Source organism: Numenius arquata, chromosome 4 (assembly GCF_964106895.1).
Source record: "Numenius arquata chromosome 4, bNumArq3.hap1.1, whole genome shotgun sequence".
In the NCBI taxonomy this organism is placed as follows: Eukaryota; Metazoa; Chordata; class Aves; order Charadriiformes; family Scolopacidae; genus Numenius; species Numenius arquata.
In genome coordinates this window covers 46,003,573-46,031,158 of record NC_133579.1, presented here as the reverse complement: position 1 = coordinate 46,031,158, position 27,586 = coordinate 46,003,573, and the positions used below count along the sequence as shown (strand labels likewise).

Below are 27,586 nucleotides of genomic sequence, written 5' to 3'. Positions count from 1 at the left end.
CCAGCTCTAAACTGCTCTCTCCAGAACTGAGTTTCATCTTCTCCCATGCTTAGTTTCAGCCAAGAAATGAAATCACTGCTAAACATCCACTGAACTTTGTTGGCCCCATAGCTTCTGCACTTCTGCTCAAAAGCAATAATACTCAGTACTCGGCTTTGAAAAAGGCACATCTCTGCTTATGTTCTCTCCTCTTCCTAAACAAGAGGGAGCTGGAGGGTACATACTTTTTGTATTAGCAAAAGAGAAGAAATCACTGCAATTTCTCTTTGTCAAGGAAGCGAAGACAAGGCTGTGCTGATCTGTCCATCTACTGGGCGCTCGCATAGTCCCAGCGTGAAGGAGTAAGAGAGAGCACCTGACCCAGATCCTGAGGAGTCAGAATGGAGCTCCCATGGGATGTGTAGCTTTTCTTAGGCAGTGAGTCAACATAACAGAAAAAAGAGGCAGTGTGACAAGTATTAAGAGGATGTGCCATCGCAACCTTGTGCCGAAGCTACTCAGCAAAGGATCTTTCCTAAGTGGGGTTTCAGTCATTTCAGTCACTCCTGCTTCCCCTGAGTTCACCACACATCACCTTCTGTCTCTCTGAGCTCATTCCCAGTCACTAGTGCTCACAACTCACTTAACCTTAACTATTAGTGCTGCCCTTAAGTCAAAGGCAGTGCTGGAAACTTGCCTTTCCCGGCCTTTGGCCTTCTTCCAATTACAAGAGACGTGTTAATGAGAAGACCTCATGTCTAACTGTCTAGTCAAGGCACTCGCAAAATGCCAGCCAGCACGGTAGCTGGATGTGAAAACCAGGAAACCAGCTAATGTCAGCTCAGACCAAGACTCAAACAGCAGCAGAGAGCAGGGAGAACTGACGACCACCTGGACTGAACACATCAAGAGATGGTACAACGGTCCTTGGAAAAGTGTTATGTTCACTGGAAAACCCAGCTGAGTGTGAGGACCATCAGCTCCTGCCAGTGGGTTTCGGGGACACATACCTGGCAGCAGGCAGCAGAGTCGTCAGTGGTGTACGCGTGGGAGAAAGGTCAGGGGATTGCAGAGGGCTTTTCACTTGTGAGCTGGGTGATGGGAATGGTCAGTGAGTGATGAATATGAGCAGCTGGCAGAGAAATTCACCACGAGACAGTCCGGCAAGAGAGCAGGAACTCAGCAATTTTTATGTTGGACAGGTTTTTTACGATACTCTGAGAACTAGGTGTCATAAGGCACATAAATCAAAGCAGCTTCTTGAAACTGAGACAGTCTGAGCCCTGATGCATTGAGATCACAGCAGCTGAGGTGACACTAGATAGTCCCCCTGTGTACATGGGCTCTGTTTGTGCCAGTAGGGAAACCACTCCCTTCTGATCTGGAGTGAAAAAATAAATTACTTTTTTTTTTTGGCTACATAGGAATTTTAGAGAAAAAGATGGTTTTCTTCACATGGTGTAAAGTATAGTAAAAACTATACTGTATCAGAAATCACAAAATCTTTAGATTCAAACCAGACTTTTAAATAGTTGGGTTTTAAATAGTCATATTTATTTTTCCTAAAAAATAATTTCAAATTAAATATGAATTCAAGAAAATATTTTCAAAACTATTCATTTACTATCCAACTAATAAAAGGATTTAAAGAGGGAAAGCAATGCTGCTTCAGTGGCATCTGTGTAAATTTTAATGAGTTAAATCTTTTTTGCTTATTAAAGCAGTACAATATTCACCCAGATATAAAACAGTTTTATTTGTTTTCTGCCAGAAATTAGGATATGGGAAGAATGTATTTTTCCTGTAACTTCTCACTATGTTCCAGGAAAAGAGGCACATTTAAAGATCTTTTTAAAAGTCTTAGGCAGCTACATAGTTTTGACAATTGCCTTGTGAGAATCAGAAACAGTCTGCCAGTTCACTAGTGTGAGCCAGTCATTCCTTGTCCTTTAAATCAGCTAGTTTTATCTACAACACAAAGTTTGAAAAGCTTGCCTCAACACAGTTGTACTTAGATAATAAGAATGTCTGTACCATATCAGACCAAAAGTCTAATACAATCCCATATCCTGTCTCTTAAAAAACTAAAGATAAGAACAGAGCAAGTATATGATGATAATTCCTCAAAGACACTATCCAGCTTTCAGTGAGTTTTCATTTAAGAGGAGCCTGCAGATAGATGGAAACTTTAAATTTCCTTGAGGTTCCTCAGCTTTCCTTTGCTCACTCCACCTTTGCTTGCACAGCCCTTCTTGCTTGTACACTGCAGGAGAGATGTCACCCCACTGCCCATCCCAAAGAGTAAGGGTGGCCTTCTGAGGTGCTCCTTCCAGACAACTTCTGGCCACTGTTCTCCTCCAGAGCTCCTTGACATCACTGTACCCAAGCAAGAAAAGCAGAGCTGGTCCAGCCATGGTGACTAGGGTCACTGAAGAGTCAAGACCACCAGGCAGGTCCAACTTGACAAGGCAAGGCTAAGGACAAGCCAGGACATCATACCAGCATCAGTATCAGCAAGGCACAGGTGCAGCTGAACCATAGCTCAGGCAAGAAGCAAGGGCATGGGCCTGAGCTTAAACACAGCTCTGGACAGAAAGTAGGGGGGCTTCTCCCAAGTCTTTCTCACCCCTAGCGTTTTCCCCAGCAGTCTGATTCAAGGTTACACAAGAGTGCCATGCCAGAGCTGGGGTGAACTTTTGGGGTAGCCAAACCCCTGGGGTAGAGCCCACTCAGGGCCCTGACAGCAGTGTCCTATGTTCAATGAGCACCCAGACCGCAGAGAGCTGGCTGAGACCTGTTTCTCTGAGTGCCCGAGCTGCTGCTGTTCTGCACTGCGGGGCGGCAGCCTCCCTGGTCCCAAGTAGCCCAGGGAGGAATCTCAGGAGGATGCAGATTGTAACGCGTGTACAGTGGGCAGGTATCTCAGGGTCTGCGTCTTAGAGAGAATGTACTAAAGCTTAATCCCACCCCCACCCTCCCCCAAGTCATTTGAGTTTAGCAATCTGTGTCTGTTGTATCACAGAGATGAGTTGTTTACAAAGCAAACACTGTCAGTCCATTTAATTGGCTCTTTAACATGGTGAGAAATGTTCCCTGGCAGAGAGTTCCTGGGAAACCCTCCAAGATGTGAAATGGAGAGGTGCTTCTACAAAGGGAGGACAAACAAGGCTAGTCTCCCAGACCCAGACCTCACAACTGAATCATCCCATCCCTCCTTGGATGACGGTAAGAGTCCGGGGGCGTAGTAACCATCCCCACGGCAAATATAACAGTAAATCTTAACAGTGTGAGGGATGGTCATGCCATTCTGCTATGGAGGAGAGCAGCTCCCACGGTGCCCTCTTTTCTGTACAGCCTTAGCACAGAGACGTACAGCCCGGGCAGGTTCTGGGGCCATTCGGCTTAGTTTAGGTATGTTAGCAAGGCTGCTTGACTTGCCTCACTTAAGACCCTATCTCTGATTGCCTGTAAGTTTGTCAAATCAGATCTTTCAGGCAGGAACTGCTCACGTTACGAGGCATCTTTTCCCATGCAGAACACAGTCAAAGATGATCAGACAGCAGGGTTTGGGGTTTTTTTTCCTAAGCAAAGGAAAAATACATTTGTATTAAAAAACATCAGTTTGTAGAGAAACAAGCATGTTGTCTCACAGCTCTGCTTAACGCTATTCCTAAAAAAAATCCACTCAGACCCAGTTTGTCTGAATTACCGCGGAGCACCCAAAGTCAGAAGCCCAGCCCTGGGTGCATGGCACCCCAGAGTTGCTGTGGGCTGGCTGTGCCCAGGAGGGACGGAGAGAATTCTGCCTGCTCCTGGCAGCCTCACCTTGTGCAGCTGGAAAGATGAGCGCATGTCGTGTCAGCATGGAGATGCGAGAGGTCAGAGAAGGAGCCCAAGCCCAGGAATGCAGCAGGAGAGACTAAGAAATAAGGCTGGGGAAAGTCAGCTGGTAACAGGGGAGCAAGAATGAGTGGGACAAAGAGAAAGAAACAGGGTAAGTGACCTAGGACAATATGAAAACTACAGGAAAGATGGGGAGGGACTCTTTATCAGGGAGTGTGGTGATAGGGTGAGGGGTAACAGTTTTAAACTGAAAGAGGGGAAACTTAGATTAGCTATTAGAAGAAATTCTTTACTGTGAGGGTGGTGAAGCACTGGAACAGGTTGCCCAGGGAAGTTGTGGATGCCCCATCCCTGGAAGTGTTTAAGGCCAGGCTGGATGGGGCTTTGAGCAACCTGGTCTAGTGGAGGTGTCCCTGCCCATGGCAGGGGGGTTGGAACTCGATGATCTTTAAGGTCCCTTCCAAGTCTAACCATTCTATGATTCTATTATTTAAGAGGGCACATGGGGCCAGTCATGAAACTCGCTCAAGTAACTGAGCCCTTGAAGGGAATTCGGAAAGATTCAGGTCTTGCTGATGACACGTGTGTGCCATGTCAGTGATGCTGGGAAAGCCTTGCCGGGCTGCTGCAGCTCGTTTGTGCAAGATCTGGCCGCAGCCTGCTCCGGCAGATACGCCTATGATGCCCTCCAGTGGCGCACCTCGCTTTTTCCCTGGAGTAAGGGAAGTAGTACTTGCAGGGACCGTGGCCCTCAGCCCCAAACACACGGCTAGGCAAGGCTTTTGTTTCCTGATGGTTACAAACACACCATGATTAATCCTAATTTCATTACTCAGATACGTTTGCTCTGTTTTATTTGAGCCAAAGCCACAGCACAAAATCACAATACTGGTATTCCCGCTGCTCTGCCAAAGCACAAATTCAGTTACTCCTTCTGTAACAGTGTACCAGTTTGAACTGCACTACTTTAATTAATTTGGCTTAATACTTTCAGTTGCGAGTTGCATGCTGTGATGAAAGTCGTTTGTCCTCCAATTGCCTCTACGCAACAATTATTGACAACGCTAACGCTACATATTTGTTATGTTGAAGAGCAGAAGTACAAGACTGAAAAAAAACCCCCTCTTTCTCACAATTTTATCAAAGTTGCATCACTTCAGACTTTCCATGCTAAGATCTGGTTAAGATTAAATATTTATACGCAGAGCACAAAACCTTTATTTCCATAAGTCAGATCAGCAAAACCACATGATTTCACAATTTTTAAAAGAAATTCTCCCATGTTCATAGAGGCCTCTGAATTAGGCAGCAGTTTAGTCAAAACCTGCCCTTGGAAGAAAAAAACCACCACCAAGCCAACACACCACCACCTAATTCTGGCCAGGTCTCAGCTCACACATCCTTAGAAACCACCAGCACGTCATGCTGAACATCTGTCCAACGTTTCCGACTGCAAGCTCCAACTTGCTGTGAAACAGCCCCACACACCACCTGCAGAGCACCATCACAGCCTTTCTTCCCTCCGGCTGCAGCATTGCCTCCAGAGAGCGCTCCCTCCTCTGCCTCCTCATCTCCTGGTCAGGACATCCAAAAGCAGAGTAGTGGAAGAGGTGTGTAGCCTCTCACCTTTTAAAGGAGACACGTTTTCTAAGCTATACCGAAAAAAAAACCCGTGACTAAAGAAAAGTTGATAGGTGAAGCTTTGAAATGATTTGGTAGTAGGATCCACTGGTGTGGACAGAACAGGCGTTCTGGCCTTGGCTGGGATGGGGTTAATTTTCTTCGTAGTAGCTGGTACAGTGCTGTGCTTCAGATTTGTGACTGAAACAATGCTGAAAACACCCTGAATAGTGCTTGCATAGTAGCAAAACAGCCTCTGCTTCTCACTCCGTCCCCATCCCCAACAAGCAGGCTGGGGGTGTGCAGGTTGGGAGAGGGCACACCCAGGCAGGTGACCCGAACTAACCAAAGTGATAGCCCAGGGCCTGTAACACTGTGTTCAGCAATAAAAGGCTGAGGGAAAGGAGGGGAAGACGTTCAGAGTTTTGGTGTTTTCCCAAGTAACTGTCACATTTGATGGAGCCCCACTTTTCTGGAGATGGCTGAACACCTAGGATAGGAAGCAGTGAATGAATTCCTTTTTCTGCTTTGCTTGCGTGCGCAGCGTTTGCTTTCCCTACTAAACTTTTATCTCAACGCATCAGTTCTCACTTGCTACTCTTCCCATTCTCCCCGCCATCCCCTGCAGGAGGGTGAGGGAGCAGCTCTCTGCTGCTGATCTGCCTACTGGGGTTAGGACACAACAGGGGACAGGAGCTGAAGGGAAAAACTAAAGTGTGAGTAACTTTTCTCACTTCCTTACTATCACATGTACAACTTCACCATCAGGTGGTAGGGGTATGTTAGTACGATTAAATTATTCCCTTTAAAGTTCTAGCTACACTCATTTTCTTTTTCCATTACTCAACAAAGAGATGGCTTAACATCAGCCAATGTATTTATGGGATTTTAGATTCACAATTACAACCATAATTGGTTCAGGATGCCAGACTTCAGCAGCAGTAGAATGGGTTAACTGTTGTTGTTCACTGAACTGCATGTAAATGAAGCCAATTTGGAAAAAGGCAAAAGAATAACAAAAAAAACACCCAGTACTCACTTTCTAACAGTGAAAATAAAGCTTTGCAGGATTCTTTCTCGAAACAGTTCTGGAAATATACTTCATTATAACTAGTCTGGGAACTCTCCCACCATAAAACTCAAACTTGCTATTTCTACCCTTCTTCCTCTACCAATACTCACTGAACGACTTTGACTCAAGTGATGTATAATCATAGCAAATAATTAGAAAAAGATCTGCTAGCTAACTGGGGTCAGTAAAAAAAGTGTTTCCTCTCTACTACTACACTTTGAAACTTTAAAAAACTATACACATTAAATGAAATACAAGTAATGTTTGTATTTTCAAGACCTCCCTATCTTTTGAAATCTGTAAAAAAAAAAAAAAGTATATTAGTTCTGGTCCACAACTTGTTACCTGCTAATAATTTCACAAGCAAGGCACCTTACTAGTAAGTTTTACTCTACTATTCTAAGATCGTTAAGGGCACTCAATTACAGTGGCATTGACAAAACTTCTGGGAAAAAACCCCATTTGGCTGATGGTGCACATCCCTGAAAAAACTTCTCCTTGCACATAAATCAGGAACACACCTAAAGAGTACCACTGAGATTTGATAAATTCAACATATAAGAATTACTGCACGCTACAATAATGTTCTGCTTGCTTCACTGAAGAGTGACAGACCTCTTAAAATGAGAAGCTGTGGGCTTTGCTCACAAGGCACAATGGAAAACGACCAATGGAATTTTATTACTGTATTAGGAATGTTTTTCTGGTATACACTCAGGAAGTGTTTTCTATGAATATTCACACCTCTCTAAGAAAAGACACAACAATACTTCTGAAACCAGTCTTGAAACCACCAGTGCTAAAGTGTGTTTTATTTCCAACAATTAGCCATTACAGTATCTGAAACAAAAAGTGTCCAAAATAAATAGCCGAAGATGAAGCATCAGAATACTACCGTCTTCGCTACTGCTGTGGCCCCCTTAATGTTTCCTTCTTTTCAACCTTCACTCTTCAGATTCTCCAGGCCTACGGATATCATCGATCTTCAGAATCATTCTAACCACCTGAGTCGCCAGAGAAATCTGCTGTTTCTTACCAATCAAGGTTTCTATAACATGCTGCTGCTTCATATCTGCCAAAAAGAAGCAGAAGAATTAGACATCCTCCTCAAATCTAGATATAACATTTAACCCCGATAGTAATTTACACGTAATTTTAAAGAATGTTTTAAAAGTATTACTCTTGGCCACCATAGCTGATGAACAATTCGTACAAACTAGGGTTTTGTGTCTGGGTTCTTATCAAAGATCTTAGAACACTAAGATCTAAACTCTTTTCCCGACTAAGTCTTCCCCAATCACAGCTTTTCACCTTTCTGCATTACTTTATGAAAAGTACAGTTTCCATCTATAAATAGTAGAAGCATCCTAAGGGCTGAGCAACCACTAAAGAAGTGAAAGTTCAAATGCTGTAAAGCAGAAACACGGTATCAAAGAAGGTCACAAATTTAAACACAATGCCTTACATCGTGTTCCAAAACTTAACCGCACTCTTTCCTGAAAAAAGCAACAAAATAGCAGTGTAAAAACCGTATGTCCAGATGAAAATAAGTTTTCATCTATTGGTTTCTTCTGCTTGTTATAGGTCTGCATTTGCATACATACTGGTGTGATCAACACTACCTAAAGACATTTCCAAACTTTTGTTTACTTCTTTCACAAGCTGCTTCTCAGAACAACTGTTTCCTAGGGCTGCAGTATAAACTAGATCACTGAAACTGCAGTATTGAAAGCACAGCCTGCTCTTGCCTCATACCGAGTAGCTTTTATTACCATATTCACAAGGTCAACCAACATCTTCAACTTATCTTGCCACCAAATAAAGGTGTTCAAGCAATTATACATTTTCTACCTGGTACGCATAACATGTGTCTCTCCGCTTGCATCCCCATTTATTACGACAAGGGAGAACAGTTCATAGCTCAAGTGATGCACAGGTTAAAACAAGAAGAAAAGGCTGAGGAAGCAAAATAGTGAGCCTTTGGGTCTTTTAAGAAAGAAAACCCTGTTATGCTCCTCCTTCCCCATGCTGCAGTTCTTACCATTTGTTCCTTTCTGCAAACAGTCAATGCCGAGGGCAGGATTATTTTCTTTCACTTGCCTCGCCCGCACTTCGGTCATAGTCTGGATAGGATTCATACCACTGTTCTCTGACAGTGCCATGGGAATTACCTCCAGGGCATCTGCAAAAGCTCTCATAGCATACTGTTCCAGAGATGGGCACTAGGGGAAAAGACATTTACATTTATAGCTATTAACTCCAATGTTAGCAAAAGCAGATAGTCATGCTAGCTACAAAATACACACGATATGCAGATTTTCTTGGGAATATATATCTCAATAACTGAACTAATACCTTTGGATAGTAACTACTTGCAAATTAAAACAATTTTAAATTGCTCTTATCATAAAAGGTAAAAGGTGCTCATAATGACTTTTTACAGAGGAAGACAACATTTTAACACTGGTTATCAGAAAATATCAGGAAGTGCCAAAATATGCACTTTCTGGAAGTTCCCTGAAGTCTTTTTTGGCATCTCTTAAAATGGACTTCCGTACTTTCCCTTCATAAATTAAAGCAAGTTGTAACTGTTCCTTTCTTACCTTATCTGCTGCTTCACTGACTGCCAAGGCACAAGAAATTTCAGCTGCACCACCACCATATACAATACGATTATCACGAACAAGATTCCGGATTACACACAATGCATCATGAAGAGATCGCTTTGCTTCTTCAATAATCTGAAATTATAAAATAGCATATATTTTACAATATACACAACTGAAGGCTATGAAGATATATTTCCTAATACAGAAACGCAAATAAACTGTAGGATCTTTTCATGGGTCTAACACAGCTCTACTGCTGCTATACTGTTTCAAAATATAAAGTGTTAGACAACCAGTGGCAGAGAAGGAATTAAAAAAGCCACTTACGTGTGCAATGTTATTTGTTAAATCTAGAAATTGAAACAAAAACTTACATGATAACGCTTTAGATCTTGCATATTTCCAAGACACAAAACACTTAAATTTAAAAGCCAACATTATTTTCACACTGCAATTTGTGTCAACTCCTAACTTCAACAGACATAGAAGGATTTTACAAGGTATGCTGACCTTTAAAGCAGCATTCTTGCTTTCTTAAAGAACTCTTCAGACTAGGGGTTATGATTTTTTCTTCCTAAGGTTTTTGACTCAAAGGAGGACTTGACCTATACTAAATATAATTTTAACAATAACAGTACAACCAAGAACCAGGTGAAGTACATACGCATTTAAAATGGTCTCATTCTGCGTTTTTGTTTCTTGGGGGGTTTTTTGTTTGTATTTTAACTGGACTAAATCAGAATTCATGTATCTAGGTCTATAATAAAACTACATCTTTCAGAAATGGTAGTATGTCTTTACTCATAAAAGTGACCCTCTTATGAGAAAAATCAAATGAGAGCATCCAAAGATAAAACTATATTTATATTTATTTTTCTATATTTATGAACTATATGGTCTAACAGCGAAAAAAGAAAGTTTTCATTCAAAAACATAGAATGTGAATCTAAAAAGTGACTTCTAACACAGTCACCAGTGCCTACAGCCCTCCCCTCCCACTATCTGTCCACACCACGGAAAATTTAGACAAAACCAAGAAAATTACTATGCTTTTGAAAGAAACTACACATTCAGCAATGTATGCATCAAGTATTAGTAACAAACTAGGCATCTCACCATTTTATTTCCTCCTCTAATGAAAATGGTCACAGCTCTGGAATTCTGACACTGTTCAATGACAAGCATTCTGTCCTTTGTCGTTCCAAAGGAGATCTCTCGGACAATGCCCGCAAAACCCAGTTTCTCTGCTGTGAGTTCACAGAAGCGAGGAACAATGCGTCCTCCAGTGGCAATGGCGATTAACTGAAGTTAAATAACCATCAATTATTTTGAGAAGACTTTTCCATTTCCATTATGTTTTTCATAACATAAAGTTAGTGGAAGAAAATCTTCCAAATGCCCAGTCCAAAAGGTTATCTCCCCACCACTTCAAAGTATTTCAAATGATGCCTTGTTCCTGCAAGCAATGAGACTAAACCAGAGATATTTCTAGCCACATAAAACTTTAACAAGTAATACACATACACTCCAGTTATAAACAATAATCCCATTCATTGCACTTTCTTCCCACAGATCCCCAATCACTTTCCTATATGCACAATTATGCAGCTCTAGCCAGAACGCCTGAACTTTTTATTGGTAGAGCATATTACTTAACAAATGTTTGAGAATTGGTACAAAGCCCAATTTTAGAAGATTTTACTTACTTCTATCTCAGGTCCACCAACCCAACGAACAGCAGGCAGCTCATTCTGGAGCAGCAAGTGATTTGCCTCATCATCAAAACCCCACTGGCATATAGCAAGATTTGCACCAGTGTCTTTTATCTGAAAGAACACACTAGATCAATCTTCTGATCAGAACTAACCCAGGAACGAGAAACAATTTCTTCATGGTTTTAATTCTCCTAATTTTCTCAAAACACAAGTCTGAAAAAGAATTACCTGCCATACATAGAGATGAAAGTAAATTTCAAAGCGGACTGTATCTCTTACTTACATAAACTTAACTTCTCTTCATAGCTTTACAAGTGCTTGTATGTTGCTCCTATCAGGATCATTAGCTCATTTCCAGAAATAAATTTATGCACTACGCTATTTTGTGTAAACGCTACGAAAAACACCGAAAACAAAGAAATAATCCTAAAGACTACCTGTTTCACCATCTCTTCAAACTTCTCCTTTTCATATTTCTGCAGTGCCTTGTAATCCTCCACTGATGTGACATCAAGCTTATGCTTGGTTTTAGGCTTAGGTGGTTCAAACGGACAAGTAAGGATTGCAATTTTAGCATCTTTGAGCTCCTGTACAATTTAAAAAAAAAATCAAGTTAAGTTTTGACCTCAGTAACACCTCCTTCTCAGATTTGCACAACATACAGACATACCTTCATATTGCTGTGTTTCTGAAGATAATTTGATTGATTCTGAAGTGAAACTAACTGTACCCAAACAATTCCATCAAAAGTCTCTCTAAACCACTTAGAAGAAATTCCACAGCTTCAAGACACTGTTTAAGAACTTAATCTTTACCAGTGGTGCCTTTTTATAGTTTAGGTTTATAAAAAACCCAACAAATAAAACTTCAACGAAACCATTATTTGCCCTCCTATCCACTGTGGCTCATCTTCACAGCCAAGTTTGATGTATGACAAGACTGATATTTTCCACCAGCCTTCCTTTTCATAGGATAAAGTGTCAGATACTAGAAAGGTACTTCAGATTAGTAGAAACTCAAAATTGCCTCCATCTTTCCTGAAGTAGGCTGAACAAAGATTTGGAGTCCTGACCTACACCGAATATAGTAAAAGGACAGCTTCTGGAGCGTTCCCAACAAGACAACATGGTAACTCAAAGATTAAGAGCAGCAGAAGCATCTCTTGATATTGAGCTGCATAAGCACCTTAAGCATATTACACGCTACGGATGATTATTTCTGCTTCAACATAGAACTGTGTGCTTGTCATCATTTAGTTGTACAGTAATCCCCCCAGCTAATTCTCAATTTCTAAAGACTCTTGTAAATTCTTACTTGGTTTCTTCCAACATGAAGAATTTAATAATGCTCCTCTCCCCTTTCTCTGTATATGGGTGAAAAACCAAGCCAAACCGTAACACTGTTTAAATACTTAAGAAATGCTAGGACAGCATTTGAATTGGTCTAGACAATCTTATTTAAGCCATTACAGAGACATCACTTACTTTAGGCATCTGTGGATGACTGAAATCTTTATCCACAATCACTCCTTTAACCAACTGTGTATCTTCCAGTCTACCTCCAACTTTGCCTTGTACTTTGATCAGCTCAAAATCAACATCTTTACGTTCCATATCTGCTACTGTCAGTACAGCATTTACAGCAATTTCTGCCATTTGTCTGTGACAACGGTTAACTCTACATTTAACAAAACAAAACCAAAGTCATGTTATATTTCCACAGTTTGGAAGAAAAAAAGTGATTCTATCAATCTTGAACAGAAAAGAATCACTATAGCTAATGACTTTCATATGATGCATTCAGAAGGGGTCCTACCCAGACCACAGAAATAAAAGATGCTAAATGTGGCAGAAAACAGAACATGCATTACCGTTTGTGTAAGTAGTCTTTGTGACCATAGTCTCAAGATACAGATTCAAAACAAGTGAGGAGAACTAGCTGCTACCGAACATTTGGGTCACAGAAATCACTTTTAAGACAGCTCTGCAAAGGAAGCCCTTACAATGCCTGAATTTATAAAATATACACAGATCACATAATGAAAAATACCCTTATGGAACTATCCTACAGTTTTTAATTTTTTTTTTTTTAAGAAAACACAGCAAAACAAACCTTTGAAATATAATACATAATTATTATTTTTAAGAGGTGTGCATTACTCTTGGAATTTGCTATGAAGCAGAAATCTGGAACTAACAGAACAGGTTAGAATGAAATTAATTTTGCATCTGTTCCATCTCATGGAGTTGACCCTTTATAGAAAAAGGATTTGCAATTTCTTATCCTGAGACATGGATTCATTGAGAAATTAGCCAAAATCAAACATAAAAGAACCTTCAGCAGCCACTCCAATAATACAAACAATTTAATAATCCATGAAAACACAAGTAAAAACCAGGATTTCTTCTCTCAATTCCAAGTAATTTTAAGGTAAACGTAAATATTCTTCTGAAGTTTTTGTGACTTACACTTTAGAGCCTAGCGTTGTCTTTGCTGTCTGGATCAGAGGTTCAATGTTCTGTGGATCAACTGGAAAACTGTCACTGATTTTGTCGAGATGCTCAATAGCAATGCGGGCTGCCTGCTCATAACCGTCTGCTATTCTGATAGGGTGAATACCACGATCTAGTAATTGCTCAGCCTGTTCCAATAATGCTCCAGCCAAAACTATAAAACAAAATTTTAAAATAATTACTCTTTGACAGGTTAAAGGATCATTTTTAGTAAGTTATCAAAAAATTAAAAAGTATGCTTTTTAATTTTTTTCTGTAGTATTTTAACAGTTCAAGGTTTCTTAGATTACAAAACAGCTGTGAACAACCTCCTACTTGCTATGGTTGGAAAGAAAACTGCATTATGTTAGATTAAAAAGAAGCATGGGCGGCGCCAAGGTGGGACAGGTAGAAAATTATGGAAGAAAATTGTGCAGAAAAATTTTGAAAGTACAAAGAGGAGTCTCAACATTGACTTCAAATGTAACCATACTTAGAAAAGACACGAAAGTATACTTTTATTTAAAAGACTTCTGATACAAGAACTGACAAGAATACTTAAGCAATAAGTATTCTAAAAATGTGCTATGGAAAAGCTACTATTCCTTCACACAAAATTTCAAAATTTTTGAAAACAGCTGAAGCAGCTTGATTTTAAAGCTGGAAAAGCCAAGTTAAATTTAAATCTTTTCTTACCAACAACTCCAGTAGTTCCATCCCCAATCTCATCATCTTGAGATTTAGACAGCTCCACCATAAGTTTCGCTATCTGGTGATCCACATCCATCATATTCAGGATGGTAGCACCATCATTTGTCACAGTTACCTCACCATCTTTGTCCACCATCATTTTATCCAAGCCTAGAGGTAATAACATTCAAAGCATGAAGGAAAATCTAGAAAATCCCCCAAAACAATTACTGAGAAAGAATGATTAAAATTATTCCACAATTACCATTAGGCCCAAGGGATGTTCTCAGAGTACTTGCCACAGCCTTGGCTGCCATTATGTGAGACTATAAAGCAAAGGAGAAATAAGTTAAATCATTATCATGCATCCCAAAGTCATAATATTAAGCTAAAGAAAAATACAGGAGGGAAAAAAGCTAGCGCAAATATTGTAATTTAACTGACAACAGCATATTAGGATTTAAAAAAGTAACAAAATCAATATATGTGCATTCCTTTTACCCCAGAAACACCTCCCGTGCCTTTTCTTGCAGGGCTTGCACTTGCACCGCCAAGACACACAAAAGCGGAGCAGGTAAAATGACAGCCCCAAGGTTTAAAGCGGGGAAACAACAAAATCAAGCAACGAGAAGCCAGTTTAATTTTGCTCCACTCTTCCATCAGTATTTAAATCACACGCATCCACACAAGGCTGCCTACTCGCTCAGCCGCCGCCTTTCTTGAGAACAACGACGGAGCTGCAGATGGGGGAGGTCTAAAGGGGGGCTCGGGGAGGAGGGGAACCTCCCTGCCCGCAGCGACCAGGATCCACCGAGAGGGCGCCCCACCTGCGGGGCAGACCACCCCGAAGTCACACGACTCAGGGCACGGAGACCTCACAGACTCTACGCCGCGGGTGGCGGATTCCCAGCCCCATGAGCGACGGCTGCTTCTCCCCCTCCGTTCCTTCCGCGCCTACAGGCCTAGACCAGACTTCAGGCGAACCGCGCCTGACACCAGGGCACAAGACCATCAAGGCCAGGAAAACCTTGTCCCAAAGGGCTCCATCCTCCCGCCAAGGCCTAACGGCGCCCGCTCCCCGCCCACCCCTAACGGCAGCATGGCATGGCGCGAGCGGCGCGGCCCGGCCAGCAAGGGCCCGCGGGCGGATCGGCGGCGCTTTCACCCCGCTCACCTTGAGCGCCTCAAGCCCCATAAGGCGCGTCTTGCGCTCCTGGTCCTTAAGGATGAGGAAGGGGCGCCCATACTCGTCAAAGGCCAGAGTCCCCATGGCCGACATGGCTGCCGCCGCTCCCCGCTCCGGCCAAGCACGAGCCGGACACCGCCCCGTGACGCGGCACGCTCGCCCGGCGCGCGAGCGCCGCGCCTGCGCAGCCGGCAGCCGCGCGACCTATTTCGCGGGCGGGACGTATACGGCGCCTCCGGCTGACCTTTCTGGAAGCATCCGCCAGGGTGGGCCTTGCGCGACGGGGCCCTCCCACAGCTGCGGGAGGGGAGTCGAGGGGGCGGGGGATACTACATTAGGTAGAAAACAGACGCCCAGCGCGGCGGCAGCAGCGGGCTGTGTGGGGTGACGCGAAGCAGTAGGGACAGAAGCACGGCGAAAGGGTGTGTGCCGCTCCTCTCATAAGCGCTTTCAGGAAGTTTTCGTCTCCCCCCCGTTTGGCGAATTGGTTTTGCCCTGTCTTATAAATATGGGGGGGAAGCGGTGCGTTCCTTCTGACGGAGCTCGCTGTGGGAAGTGGGGGGTTGGGTGGGAGGACGGCCCTGCAGCTGGGGAACGTTGTGCTCTGAAGAAAAGCTCCTCTAGAAGGCAAGGACAATAACTGCTGAGGGACGCTTCCCTGAGCGTGGGCTGTGGCCAGTCCCAGGTGGGGAGGGCTCGGTCTGCGCTGCCCCTCAGCTGTTCCGGGCGTGCTGCTGCCTGGCCGGGGTGGGAGAGCTATAGGCCTAAAAGGAAACTGCCCTGAAAAACTAACCTGGTGCTTCAGCTCCTCAAAAGCAGTAATGGTAACGTTTCCCTAGGATCTAGGAATAGTTAGAGGGATATAAGTTGATTTTTATTTTTTTTTTCCTGCTGTCCTATCTACTGGGAACTACTCGAGAGAGTCCAATGTAGGGCAACTAAGATGATTAAGGGATTGGAGCATCTACCTTATGAGGAAAGGCTCAAAGAGCTGGGGCTTTAGCCTGGAGAAGAGAAGGCTGAGGGGAGACCTTATCTATGTTTACAGGTACCTAAAGGGTGGGTTGAAGGATGATGGAGCTGGACTCTTTTCAGTGGTTCCCAGTGACAGGAAAAGGGGCAACGGGCACAAGCTGGAACATAGGAAGTTCCATTTAAATATGAGGAGAAACTTCTTTACGGTGAGGGTGACAGAGCACTGGAACAGGCTGCCCAGGGAGGTTGTGGGGTCCCCTTCTCTAGAGATTTTCAAGACCCACCTTGATGCAGTCCTGAGTAATGTGCTCTAGGCAATCCTGCTTCAGCAGGGGAGTTGGGACTAGATGATCTCTAGAGGTCCTTTCCAACTCTGACAATTCCGTGATCTATGATACAATACACTGCTTTGTTTTAAGTGAGTACATAATAAAGACAGATTGGAGAAAGCAGTCTTTCTAATATCTGTCTTCAGGTGTGATGTCGAAGGCGCTGGTGAAGGACAGCCAGGCAGCAGACCCACAGGAGGTGTGTGAGGCCAGCTCCCAAAGGAGGGTCTGGGGGCTGATGGTCACTGCTGGTGTTGGTGGGACCTTGGTGGCCCTGTATGCTGTGGTCACCCCCTTCGTGACGCCTGCGCTGAGGAGAGTGTGCCTGCCCTTCGTTCCTGCAACTTCCACCCAGATCCAGAATGTGCTGAAAATGTTAGAAAACAGAAGCGGTTCCCTAGTTGACATTGGTAGCGGTGATGGCCGCATTGTAAGTTATGGACATCACCTTCTTTTTATATCACCTCTCAAACACATGTAAAATGCTCTAGCTGTGGCTGCTGGGTTTTTTTTTATACATACGAATGTCTTGTCTTTGGTGTCCAGTGTTTTTGTTCGAGTCTTAGGCTCGAAGCTGAGAAAGGTTTACATTCAGCTTAGGTGAGTAATCAATATTTTTGTGCCAGTCTTAACCTGCAGCTTGACAAGGTAGTATACAAAATGATAACCTCATCCTGTTGGCTGGACGGAATCGTACTGCATTCACATGAAAAGATGCAATTGAAGTATTGGTATACTTCAGAAGAAATTGATTCCCCATAGGTCTATAGCTGCAGCACATAAGGCTGTGAGATTTAATAGCACTGTGCTTTTGGAGCTGCAGCTCTATGCTTATTGTATAAAGGTGATAGAAGAGCAAAAGAGAATGAGAGATGAGCAATGGATTACAAAAATAAAATTCCTGGTATTGTTAGAACTGAAGGCTATATGGCTTTGTGCAGTGCTGGCTGCCTCGCTTCAAAATGAGTGCGGTGAAACTAAATAGTTGCCAAGAGAAATGGTGAGAATCACCAAAGCCAAAGTGATACTGTGTTTCCCAGATATTGTCTGAACCCTTATTTGTGAAATGTGGTGGTGTATAGTAGAGCATGGTGTGGGGTTTTTTGTAGTTGTGGTGTTTTGTGTACCACTTAGTAAACGTCTGCTTCAAGTCCATTCTAGCGACAGGATGGTGCACTAAGTGAGTTTTTGATGGAAGCAAGTAAGTTCTTGAATGCTACCATTGTCCGTATTTCGTATGAATGAGTCAACCATTTGTCCACACTAAAAAAATTGATTTGGAAATCTAAATCTCTGAAGGTGGCTTAGAAGGAATAGTGCCCGAGTAGGAAATGGAGAAAAGCATGTAGGTACAAGGGAACTGCAGTTTTTGATGCCCTCTCTGCTCAGCATCTGGCTGTTGACCCTCATCTGAGGCACCTAATTTGACTAGGTACTGCACATTTATTTCTGATTTTGTATATGTCTGTGTGCCTAAATGAAGACTGAAGACTATGTGGAGAGTGAGATGCCTGAAATTGAATGGTTGGTGTTGCCTTAATGCATCTGTCTTAAAAAACGTTGAGCTTCTGTTGTGATGTTTTTAAATATTTAGCACTTAACTGGGGTGCAATTGGTGGATAAATCTTTTTATTTCCAAGTATGGCAAAAATGTGAGATTTTCTTAGTATCTGTGCAAATGCTGTGTGTGTGATGCAAGATACATTATTTTAATAGAGTGAAACACTGTGCAGGTAATGCTGTTTGATAAGTTCTATTAAGAAATGTGTGCTTCTTTCTGATTTTCTGTAATTCATAGTTCATAATTTTTTTTTTCTGATAGAAACTTGGCAGTAACCTTTTAAATTATCAGTTAAACTTTAATTCTAACAACTGGTGCCATTCTGTATTTTCATTAATTTTTTTCTTTTTCTAAAAAATCAATATGTTTTGATCTTGTTTGAAGAGACTTGCGATACAGTTTAACAATTCTAAATCTTAGTGCCTAATTTAGAGGAATGTCTGAAAATCTATTTGTTATCTGAATTACCTTTTGCCTTTTAAAATAATACATGAAGCTTAGCAATTAGATGAAAGCTGTACTGTGAGATTTATATGTGGGTTTTTTTTTTTTCCCGTTTTTTTAACCCACGTTTAAATTCTTGACCTACATTCATACTCATTCTATTGGTAGGCCACTTTGGCTCTGACTCAGGGGTCTCTCAAGCACCTACCCATCACTGCTTTTCAAATAAGAGTATTTCACTGTTCAATTTTGGTACTCTTTAATCCCAAGGTAGTGTCAGGAATATGTTAAATTAAACTTTTATATAAATTATAGAGGTACTACGAGCTTACAGCTTTGCCCTGTGAATGTTTAAGTGGCTCATTTTGTTCATCTGAATATATCTATTAATTTCAATGGGACTACTCATAACAGTAAAATGTAGTTTGAGTTTTCGTTCACTATACTGCTGATCTGTTGGAGATTAAAACCTGAATGACTTTAAAAAGTGCATTCCTTTGATTTGTACTGTAAATAAAACTAACTCTGTGCTCCTATTTAGATGAATACGCTTTCTCTGTTTCTAAGTGAAGATGTATTTTCTTCCTTGTAGGTGATAGCAGCTGCAAAAAGGGGATTCAAAGCTGTTGGTTATGAATTAAATCCCTGGCTAGTCTGGTACTCCAGATACCGTGCATGGAGAGATGGGGTACATCAGAATACCAAATTCTATATTTCAGACCTATGGAAGGTAGGTGGTGAAGTATGTGAGAATGAATCTGGGATGTTTGAGAGATTTCCATGATTTGGTGATACTTTCTTGTAAGAACCAGAATGCTGTCTGGCCACAAGGTGCTGTTTTGGGCTTTGAGAAGAGTACTTGAGCCCATAGAAACTAGACTCACAGCACAATACACTGCTTAGCTGGTTTTGTGTTTCAGTGACGTGCTGTCCTTTTTCAGTACAGGCTCCTCAAGCAATATCATGCTTGTGCTTGATGAATGGTGTGGGGTGCTGTGATGTCAGGCTTCACTGGCAGCTGATTCTGCAGAGTCAGTAACAAGATTCTTATTCACTTAATGTGCAAGACCACAATCTCATCTGACGTTTCATTAGACATGTTCTTTTCTAGCTGTGCAATGTGTTACCTGGTTTTGAGTGTTGCTTTAAGGTAACTTACATGTGACAGATTTTTTCACAATTTTCAGTCATTTGAGTCACAATTGCTTCTTTAATGAGGGGTACTTTTTTGGGTCCTATTTATGTGGGCCTCTCCCCTGCTATTCCTGTCAAAGCTGTGGTTGGTTTTTTTTGTTTGTTTGTGTTGTTTGGTTGTTTGTGGTTTTTTTGGTGGTGGTTTGTTTTGGTTAAGAGTGGCATTTTTTAATGGGTAAAGTGAGCACCAGTAATTTTGGGGAAAAGTGTGAATGTACTGTTTTTATTTTTTTTCTGAGAGGAGCATAGCAAAACTTCAGGCACTGACTGGAAGAACCCAGGCGTTGGAATGCCTGGCAAGTCTTTATAGCTAGCTGACATTTAATGAAAGTGGGGGGGATTTGAAAACATACCTCATTTCAACATATATAGGAGTTGTGGAAAAACAGCTGTGAGTAAAATCATGTTGGTATTTTCTTAATATTTTCTGTGCTACTAGAATTGATGCCATAGTCTTGGTCAGGCGGTAGAAGTTTTTTGCTGTTCAGCAGTATAAAGTTGTCTTTATGTGGAAATCAGTGTGATGCAAAGTTGATATGGGATCTTCTTTCTTAATCTTGGTCTAAATCCCTGTTGAAAGGAGGGCAGCAAGAGGGATTAGGGGAAAAGAATGGTGAGAACTTCTCCAAATATAAATGCCATTTTCATTACGACTTGTTCTCAAATTCTATTTTAGGTTTCTTTTTCCCATTATACGAATGTTGTTGTTTTTGGGGTACCTCAAATGGTAAGTCTACTATTTTTGCATTGTTTAATTATTTTAATACTAAGGCATTCAGTGTTAGTACATTTGTCTGCAAAATGAATCAACCTGCAGAATGTAGTTCATAGATTAGTTGGTACTAATATTTTGATATTTCATTGTTGCTTATTAATGTCCATGATAAAACTTGGGACAACATGCAGACTGGACCTCTGAAATATTTTTTTGAGAAGTATTTTCTGTGCATTGATTCAGAACCAAAATGAAAACTGCTGTGCTCAAGTTGCTTAGAGGGAAGGCGATAGATTGGTTCTTGAAAATTTCTGGTTTTCATACTGAAAAACCATGGAGTAGGAAATGGGCTACAGCTGATTTGGGGGGCTTTGTTAGAGGATTGAGCTTTGCTTAAGTTCTACAAGAACTGGGTCACCCCAAATAGGCCAGCAGCTGGCGTATTGAAATAATCCTTTGCCCATATTAGACTGTGAAGGTTTGGGAAGGGAGGCAAATACTTCAAGTATAATTGCTAAAGTACAGGTCTACAAATTCTTTGTCTTTTAGGAAGGTTTTGTAGCCTTTGCTCATTGTATGCCTGGGAAAAATGTGTTCTTCAAAACTGGTGTAGAAATTGAGTTGCATAGTGACTGCTTTAGTGATATAATCGATAAGTTCAGTCAGACTTTACATTCACTTTGTGTTTCAGCTTGATCTAGTTTTCTTTTTCTGTTTTTACTGGAATAGGAAAAAAAATCTTAAATGTTCTTATGTTATTATTAAAATATTCTACATAGGTTGAATGCATGTGGAGGAGTGAAACAGAAATATCCTATAAATGCTTTTTTATTGGTTCTTCGTCTGCTAAGGCAGATGTGGCATGAAATGAGTAAAGAGCTTTATGTGATGCTATACCATACAATGTACACCACTATTTCTGTAGTAGTAGCAGGAAGATGCAACAAGAACCATAAGATAACTTCCTTTTTCTCTGCTTTGTCTTTAACAACGTTGGAATAAAACACCTACTTGAGGTTCAAATTGTAATTCATGTTGGAAACTGAAGTGAAAATGCATTCCCCCCCCCCTTACTTTTGTGGGTATGATGATACTTGTGCTACAGATGTTGCCAAGTTTGGGTATTATGTGCTCTCTAGCTTGAATTCCAGGAGGGGGCAGTATAAATATTTGAATTTGCAGTCACAAGTTCTGTAGTGGCACTCAGGGCCAGGTGAAGAAAGATATTTCAGTAAACTAGAAATAAATGCCCTGGGAAAATGTGAGTAAACCTAGCAGAAATACTGGCTTAACTTTAAATGTAATAGTATAAAGTGGGATAAATTAGTAACAGCTATGATAGAAAGAGTAGCTAGAGGGCTCAGAGTAAGTTCAGTAAACTCAGTAAATACTAGGCTAAATTATTGCAATAAAAAAACTCTCATAAGTGTAACAGATCCAAACATATGAACTACTGTGTTTCCTGAACATTTTTTCTGCTCATGATGCCCTTTAAATTTACTTCCAGAGTTGTGAATGCTTAGCCTCCTGAATGACTAAATTGATTTTCTAGAAACTTTAATGCATTTTGTCTTTTTTACTGAGGGCAATAGATCTCTTTAGCTTTTTTTAATAATACTGGTCTGATTTGATGCTGTCACACAGTGCTTTTATGTCATATTCAAGATTAGTTTACAGAACTGGGATTTATTGATCTTCAGGGAAGACTAAGAGTTCTCTGTTCTTGCAACAACTGGGGAAAGTCTGAGTCACTGCAGAGAGACTTTTACTTGTTCAAGGTGGGATGACAGAATTCTTTGCAGGTGTTCATGTTCATTTTCTGTGTATTTTAACTGATTATATACTGTAAAAAAAGGTTTACTAAACTGTTTATCTGTGTAGACATACAAAAAAACCCAACCCTGGCGTGATATAAAATACAGTATGATTATAACACTTAGTGCTACTGAGACATTTAGCTTAAAAGCTATTTTGACTGTTTGGTTCAAGGATATGATTCTTTTTGGCTGAACTATTAATGAAGTTTTCCAATTTGAGCTAATATAGACATGAGTTGCCATTAATTTTCATAATTACTCATAGACATAGCCTAATTTTTAATATTAGTAATTTCTGTAACAGCTTAGTCCTTCCTTTTCTGGTGTCTCAGCTCAGTCTGAGATACCAAAATGGGCTTATTTTTCTAGTTTATTTAGGGTGTGGTAGCAAAAATGTTTAAAAGCATTTGCTGTATGGATTAAATCAGAGTATAGAATGCTTAAAAATATTCGGTGGTCACTCTTTGATATATTAGATCTATGACTATAATTTTCCTAAAATATTCCATTGTGAGCTTAAATGTAGCTATAATAGGATGTTACATCAAAGGCACACCCTGCATGTATGTGATAGTGGAAGCTATCTGCAGCCTTTGGAAATACATTTTCCAGGTCGCTCTTGTTTTCTAATAAAGTTCTGTTGTGGTTTGTTTTCTTTTTTGTGTTTTTTTTTTTCTTAATTTAGTTTGTGTCTTTTGTGACTTAAATGAGCTGTATTTGTTTTGACTTTTTAGTAGCTGAATGCTATGTCATGATATCAAAGTAAATAGATTTTTTACGTGTAATAGAAGTAAACTATTGCTATTATAATTACTCCCTGAGATAGCTACAGTATGTAAGAATAAAAGGAATTCCAAATGGATGTGCACTGATCTACTTAAGCGTAACATCAGACTTTTCTAAAGGACAAAAATGGCTAAATCTATCAAGTTTCATTTTTTTCCAAAACCTAATCACTGTCTGGGTTGGGAAAGAAATTTCTTTGAAGTCTAGATGTGTTAATTCATTTCTCATTTAATCCATAGCAGAATTTGAAAGTACTTATTGGAGATAGAGTATCTGACTTGGCAGGGTGTTGCTCTGTTTTGCAAGAGTAGTGATGTTTCTCTTGACTTTAATATCTGCTCATTTTTTCAAATGGAGGAAAACTAGACTGTAGCTCTTCAACCAAGAAGAGTTATGTAGTGGTATTTGACATGGTCCCCCACAATATCCTTCTCTCTAAATTGGAGAGGTATGGATTTGATGGGCATACTGTTTGGTGGATGAGGAATTGGCTGGATGGTCGCATCCAGAGAATAGTGGTCAATGGCTCAATGTCCAGATAGAGATTAGTGATGAGTTGTGTCCCTCAGGGGCCCCTGCTAGGACTAGTACTGTTTAATCTCTTCATCAATAACATAGTGCACTTGATTGAGTGCACCCTTAGCAAATTTGCAGATGACACCAAGCTGAGTGGTGTGGTTGATATGCCTGAGGGATGGGATGCCATCCAGAGGGACCTGGACAGGCTTGAGAAGTGGGCCCATGCGAACCTCGTGAGGTTCAACAAAGCCAAGTACAAGGTCCTGCACCTGGGTTGGGGCAGTCGCCGGTATCAATACAGGCTGGGGAAGGGATTGTGAGCAGCTCTGCAAGAGAAGGACTTGGGGGTACTGGTGGGTGAAAAGCTGGACATGAGCCAACAATGTGTGCTCACAGCCCAGAAGTCCAACCACATCTTGGGCTGCATCAATAGAAGCGTGGCCATCAGGTCAAGGGAGGTGACCCTCTGCTCTGGTGAGACCCCACCTGGAGTACTGCATCCAGCATTGGAGCCCTCAGCACAGGAGAGACATGGACCTGTTGGAACAGGTCCAGAGGACAGCCACAAAAATGATCAGAGGACTGGAGCACCTCTCCTATGAAGACAGGCTGAGACAGTTGGGGTTGTTCAGCCTGGAGAAGAGAAGGCTCTAGGGAGACCTTATTGTGGCCTTTCAGTACTTAAAGGGCGCTTACAGCAGTTGCGATAGGATAAGGGGTAATGGTTTTAAATTAAAAGAGGGTAGATTCAGACTAGATGCAAGGAAGAAATTTATTAGGATGAAGGTGGTAAAACACTGGAACAGGTTGCCCAGAGGAGTGGTAGATGCCTCAGCCCTGGAAACATTCATGGTCAGGTTGGATGAAGCTCTGAGCAACCTGACCTAGTTGAAGATGTTCCTGCTTGTTGCAGAGGGGTTGGACTAGATGGCCTTTAAAGGTTCCTTCCAACCCAAACCGTTCTATGATTCTGTATGCTGTTTCATATAGTACTATTGCAGGGATTGACGCACATATGTTGACAGACTGGAACCAACAAAGGTCAATTTCAATAGTATGTAACATAGCAGAACTTTACCATATGGTGACAGCAGAATGTTTGCTTTCAGTTGTTGGTCATATGATGTTTTGAGTGTTGCAGGATCTGTTTTGGGGTTAGGCTGGTTATTATGAGAGGCATTGGCCTTTGACTATCACATAATAGTTTATATGACTTGGGTTGTCATAAATAGCATAAATTCAGGGGGGTGAATTCTCATTCTCTGTAGAGAAGAATCCTATTGGAGAGAATCATGAATTGGAACATGTAAAGTATTTATGGGTTGTTTTTTTTAATGTAAGGGATTATCTATGGGTTTTGATTGAATTTTTAGAACTTAAGAGTTACATTTTCCTTGATCTCACCAGTCAGGGCACAATAACCATTTTCTAGTTTTAGATATTATTTGTCAATGCATCAAAGCCAAAAAGTATATAAGTACTTTCCTAATTTTTTTTCCAAAAATTCCTCAAATCTTGGGACTTAAACGCTTGAATTAGATTCTAAAGAGAATGCCTGTCTTTTACTGCTTCTGAAAGCTTTTTATTGTTGCTCAACAGATGCCACAGTTGAAGAAGAAGCTAGAAGAAGAACTTGAATGCAATGCCAGAATCATTGCCTGTCGTTTTCCTTTCCCTTCTTGGATCCCGGATCATACTACTGGAGAGGGAATAGACACTGTGTGGGCCTATGATTTGAAACATTCTAGAAGACGTGAAGCAAAAATCTTGGAAGTTACACCAGAGACAGAATTCTAAATATCTAGTTTGGTTTGGTCCTGAAATTTTCAGCTTTTCCTTTCACCTGTTAAAGATAAGATTAACATGAATACAGCCCCAGGATTGGAGACATGTATTCACTAAAATAGCTGAAGTACACTGGTTATCTGAAAGTGCAAAAGGTTAGTGAAAGGTGTAGTTAAATGGCTTAATGTCGTTAGTAAAAATTATGAGAAAGTTTTATACAAGTGGCAAACTTTAATATGGAAGATGGTATAAAACACGGTTCACTACTGCTAAGGGGAATATACGTAGAAGTTAAAATGCTCAAATTGGCGAACTTAATATGTGCATTCTTTTGGATCCTACATAGCATTTGTTATTGGTGTTGGAAGTGCTGTGCAAGTGACTTCTTAAATGAGCCGTGGTGCCCAAATGTCTTCATTATGTATGCCAAGTAGGCATAATGCTGTGTACATCAAACTGATGTGGATTGAGTATGGTGATGATACCAGTTTTACACCTCAGCCTTGAATGTGTTTGTTTTTTTTTTAAAGATGAATGTAACAAATCAAGCAAATGTAACAAGTTGTTTATTCATTAACACAAGTGCAGCCTTTGATTATATTAATGTGTTTTTATTTAACTTGTTACCTAAAGATAAATCTGCAGAAAATGAGCTCTTACAGAACAGTTATTGGTATAAGCCTTTGCAAATGACCATGATTTTTCCTAACCTCTCTGAGGAAGGGTTTCAAAAGTCACCTGCTTGGCAGTGATGTGTCACCACTTCCGTGTGCTCAAAGCTTAGATAAGGTACGGGTGAGAGTTGCTTACTTGAATGCGTCATGAAGACCGTCTCTGATTCCAGAGCTAGTTGGTCTGGCTAGCTTGGTTAAATCTGATTCGACCCCATTTAATTTATGGTTAGATTGGGAGGAAGGTTTTCAATCAGGCTTCTTTTTTCCCCCCTCTACTTTTCTGAGCAGCGCCATCTGACAAGGTCTCAAACTCATGGTATTGCTGCATGGCTTTTCCTTGAAAGTGAAGCAAGCTGTCCCTGTCTTTTTGCTGATACTGTTTTGCAGTGGGGTACTGGCACTACCATGACATTTTTCTTTTCTAATGTGGTTGTGGAACTCTATTTTGTAACAGTCTGCTTAGTTGGTCTGTCTTTTGGTTCCCAGGTAAGGTTTGCCTGTTTTCACCCATTAGCAGTTAGTCAAAGTTCATAGTTAGCCTCCCTTGGCCACAGTTAATATACAGACTGTTTGTTAAGCAGTGACTATGTAAGCTTGAGAGACCTTTGCATATAGGATACCCATAGAATGCAGCTAAAACAGTCTAGGGAATTGTCACCTGACTTCTAGGCAATCGTTACCAGTACTGAAATTAGCTCAGCCCAAGAGAAGTGCTGAGACCCTGCAATTTCAGGTAAATACAAAGCCTGTGATATTTTATTAGGCATTGGGAAAGCATGTTTGCTGGACTATAGTATGTGACTTGAAGAGAAGTTAGATATTTGGGTTGTATAGTCTTCAGTTACACATGTACCCAGGCTCTTTTTTTCTTTTTTTTTTTTTTTTTTGATGGGAGGGGAGGAGGAAGGAGAGTGTAAAATACAAATCTACACTGAGGAATTGATATGGAGCAGTTGAATAGTTACATCCTGATAATATATACAAAGCAGGAAAAGAAAGAGGCAAATGTATCCACTCTGGAGTCTGCAAAGGAGAGATGGTTTCAGCCTTGCATGGAAAGGCACAGCTGTAAACATAGAGACTGTTAAGTATTGAAGAGTACTGATTTCTGGTAAGGTATCTTTTTCAGCCTTTCACTGCAGTGTAACATAGTGCATCTTGTAAAATTGCACTAAACTCTTTCTACATTGATTAAAGTGTTATTACACAGTGATGGGACAGGGCTACAGTGGCTTTATCTAAACTGGCTGAGTTTACTTTAATATCCCAAGGCCATAAAACTGGAACCTCAGACAATGGAAACCTGGCATGATTTCTATTGAAAAAGACCATACAAAGCGGAAATTAGCTAATCAAGCAGAGTCCTTCCCCGAATGATTATAAAGGAGAAGAGGAGGCAAAAGATTTTGACCAAGTGAATTGTGACTTATCTCCCTTGCAATGCTTTGACCTGTGTGTCTGCTGCCTGCTTTCACTAAAGTTACTTTTTCTGCTAATTCCCTGCAAACTATCTGTTTGTGTTTGACTATATATTTGTCTGTTGCATTATCATTTGCCTGTTAAAAGGTAAAACTGAATTTC

The 27,586-nt window shown here is 41.0% G+C and overlaps 2 protein-coding genes across 3 annotated transcripts; one reads left to right on the top strand and one right to left on the bottom strand.

The window, feature by feature from the left end:
* Nucleotides 1–7,286: 7,286 nt before the first annotated feature.
* Nucleotides 7,287–15,325, bottom strand: CCT5 (chaperonin containing TCP1 subunit 5). Of its 2 annotated transcripts, XM_074146388.1 has the most exons (11): nucleotides 15,195–15,325; nucleotides 14,286–14,346; nucleotides 14,027–14,191; nucleotides 13,307–13,505; nucleotides 12,323–12,515; nucleotides 11,276–11,425; nucleotides 10,830–10,949; nucleotides 10,240–10,425; nucleotides 9,118–9,255; nucleotides 8,556–8,736; nucleotides 7,287–7,586 (listed from the first exon to the last, which is right to left on the bottom strand). In XM_074146388.1, exons 1-11 carry the CDS (start codon nucleotides 15,297–15,299, stop codon nucleotides 7,459–7,461), a joined length of 1,626 nt encoding a protein of 541 aa, XP_074002489.1. In that variant the 5' UTR covers nucleotides 15,300–15,325; the 3' UTR covers nucleotides 7,287–7,458. The 2 variants fall into 2 exon arrangements, with proteins under 2 accessions (XP_074002489.1, XP_074002490.1); XM_074146389.1 differs by lacking the exon at nucleotides 14,027–14,191 and having other exon boundaries at nucleotides 15,195–15,299.
* A 1,336-nt stretch (nucleotides 15,326–16,661) lies between these two features.
* Nucleotides 16,662–25,976, top strand: ATPSCKMT (ATP synthase c subunit lysine N-methyltransferase). Its single transcript, XM_074146772.1, has 4 exons — nucleotides 16,662–16,940; nucleotides 19,108–19,245; nucleotides 20,386–20,436; nucleotides 25,146–25,976. Exons 1-4 carry the CDS (start codon nucleotides 16,662–16,664, stop codon nucleotides 25,341–25,343), a joined length of 666 nt encoding a protein of 221 aa, XP_074002873.1. The 3' UTR covers nucleotides 25,344–25,976.
* Nucleotides 25,977–27,586: the final 1,610 nt, after the last annotated feature.

Coding starts and splice junctions, on each gene's coding strand:
- ATPSCKMT (XM_074146772.1), top strand. CDS start 16,662: ATGTCGAAGGCGCTGGTGAAGGACAGCCAGGCAGCAGACCCACAGGAG. Junction 16,941..19,107: donor GTAGCGGTGATGGCCGCATT/GTAAGTTATGGA, acceptor TCTTCCTTGTAG/GTGATAGCAGCTGCAAAAAG. Junction 19,246..20,385: donor ATATTTCAGACCTATGGAAG/GTAGGTGGTGAA, acceptor ATTCTATTTTAG/GTTTCTTTTTCCCATTATAC.
- CCT5 (XM_074146388.1), bottom strand. CDS start 15,299: ATGTCGGCCATGGGGACTCTGGCCTTTGACGAGTATGGGCGCCCCTTC. Junction 12,516..13,306: donor ACAACGCTAGGCTCTAAAGT/GTAAGTCACAAA, acceptor TGTTAAATGTAG/AGTTAACCGTTGTCACAGAC. Junction 9,256..10,239: donor TTAGAGGAGGAAATAAAATG/GTGAGATGCCTA, acceptor TTATAATTTCAG/ATTATTGAAGAAGCAAAGCG.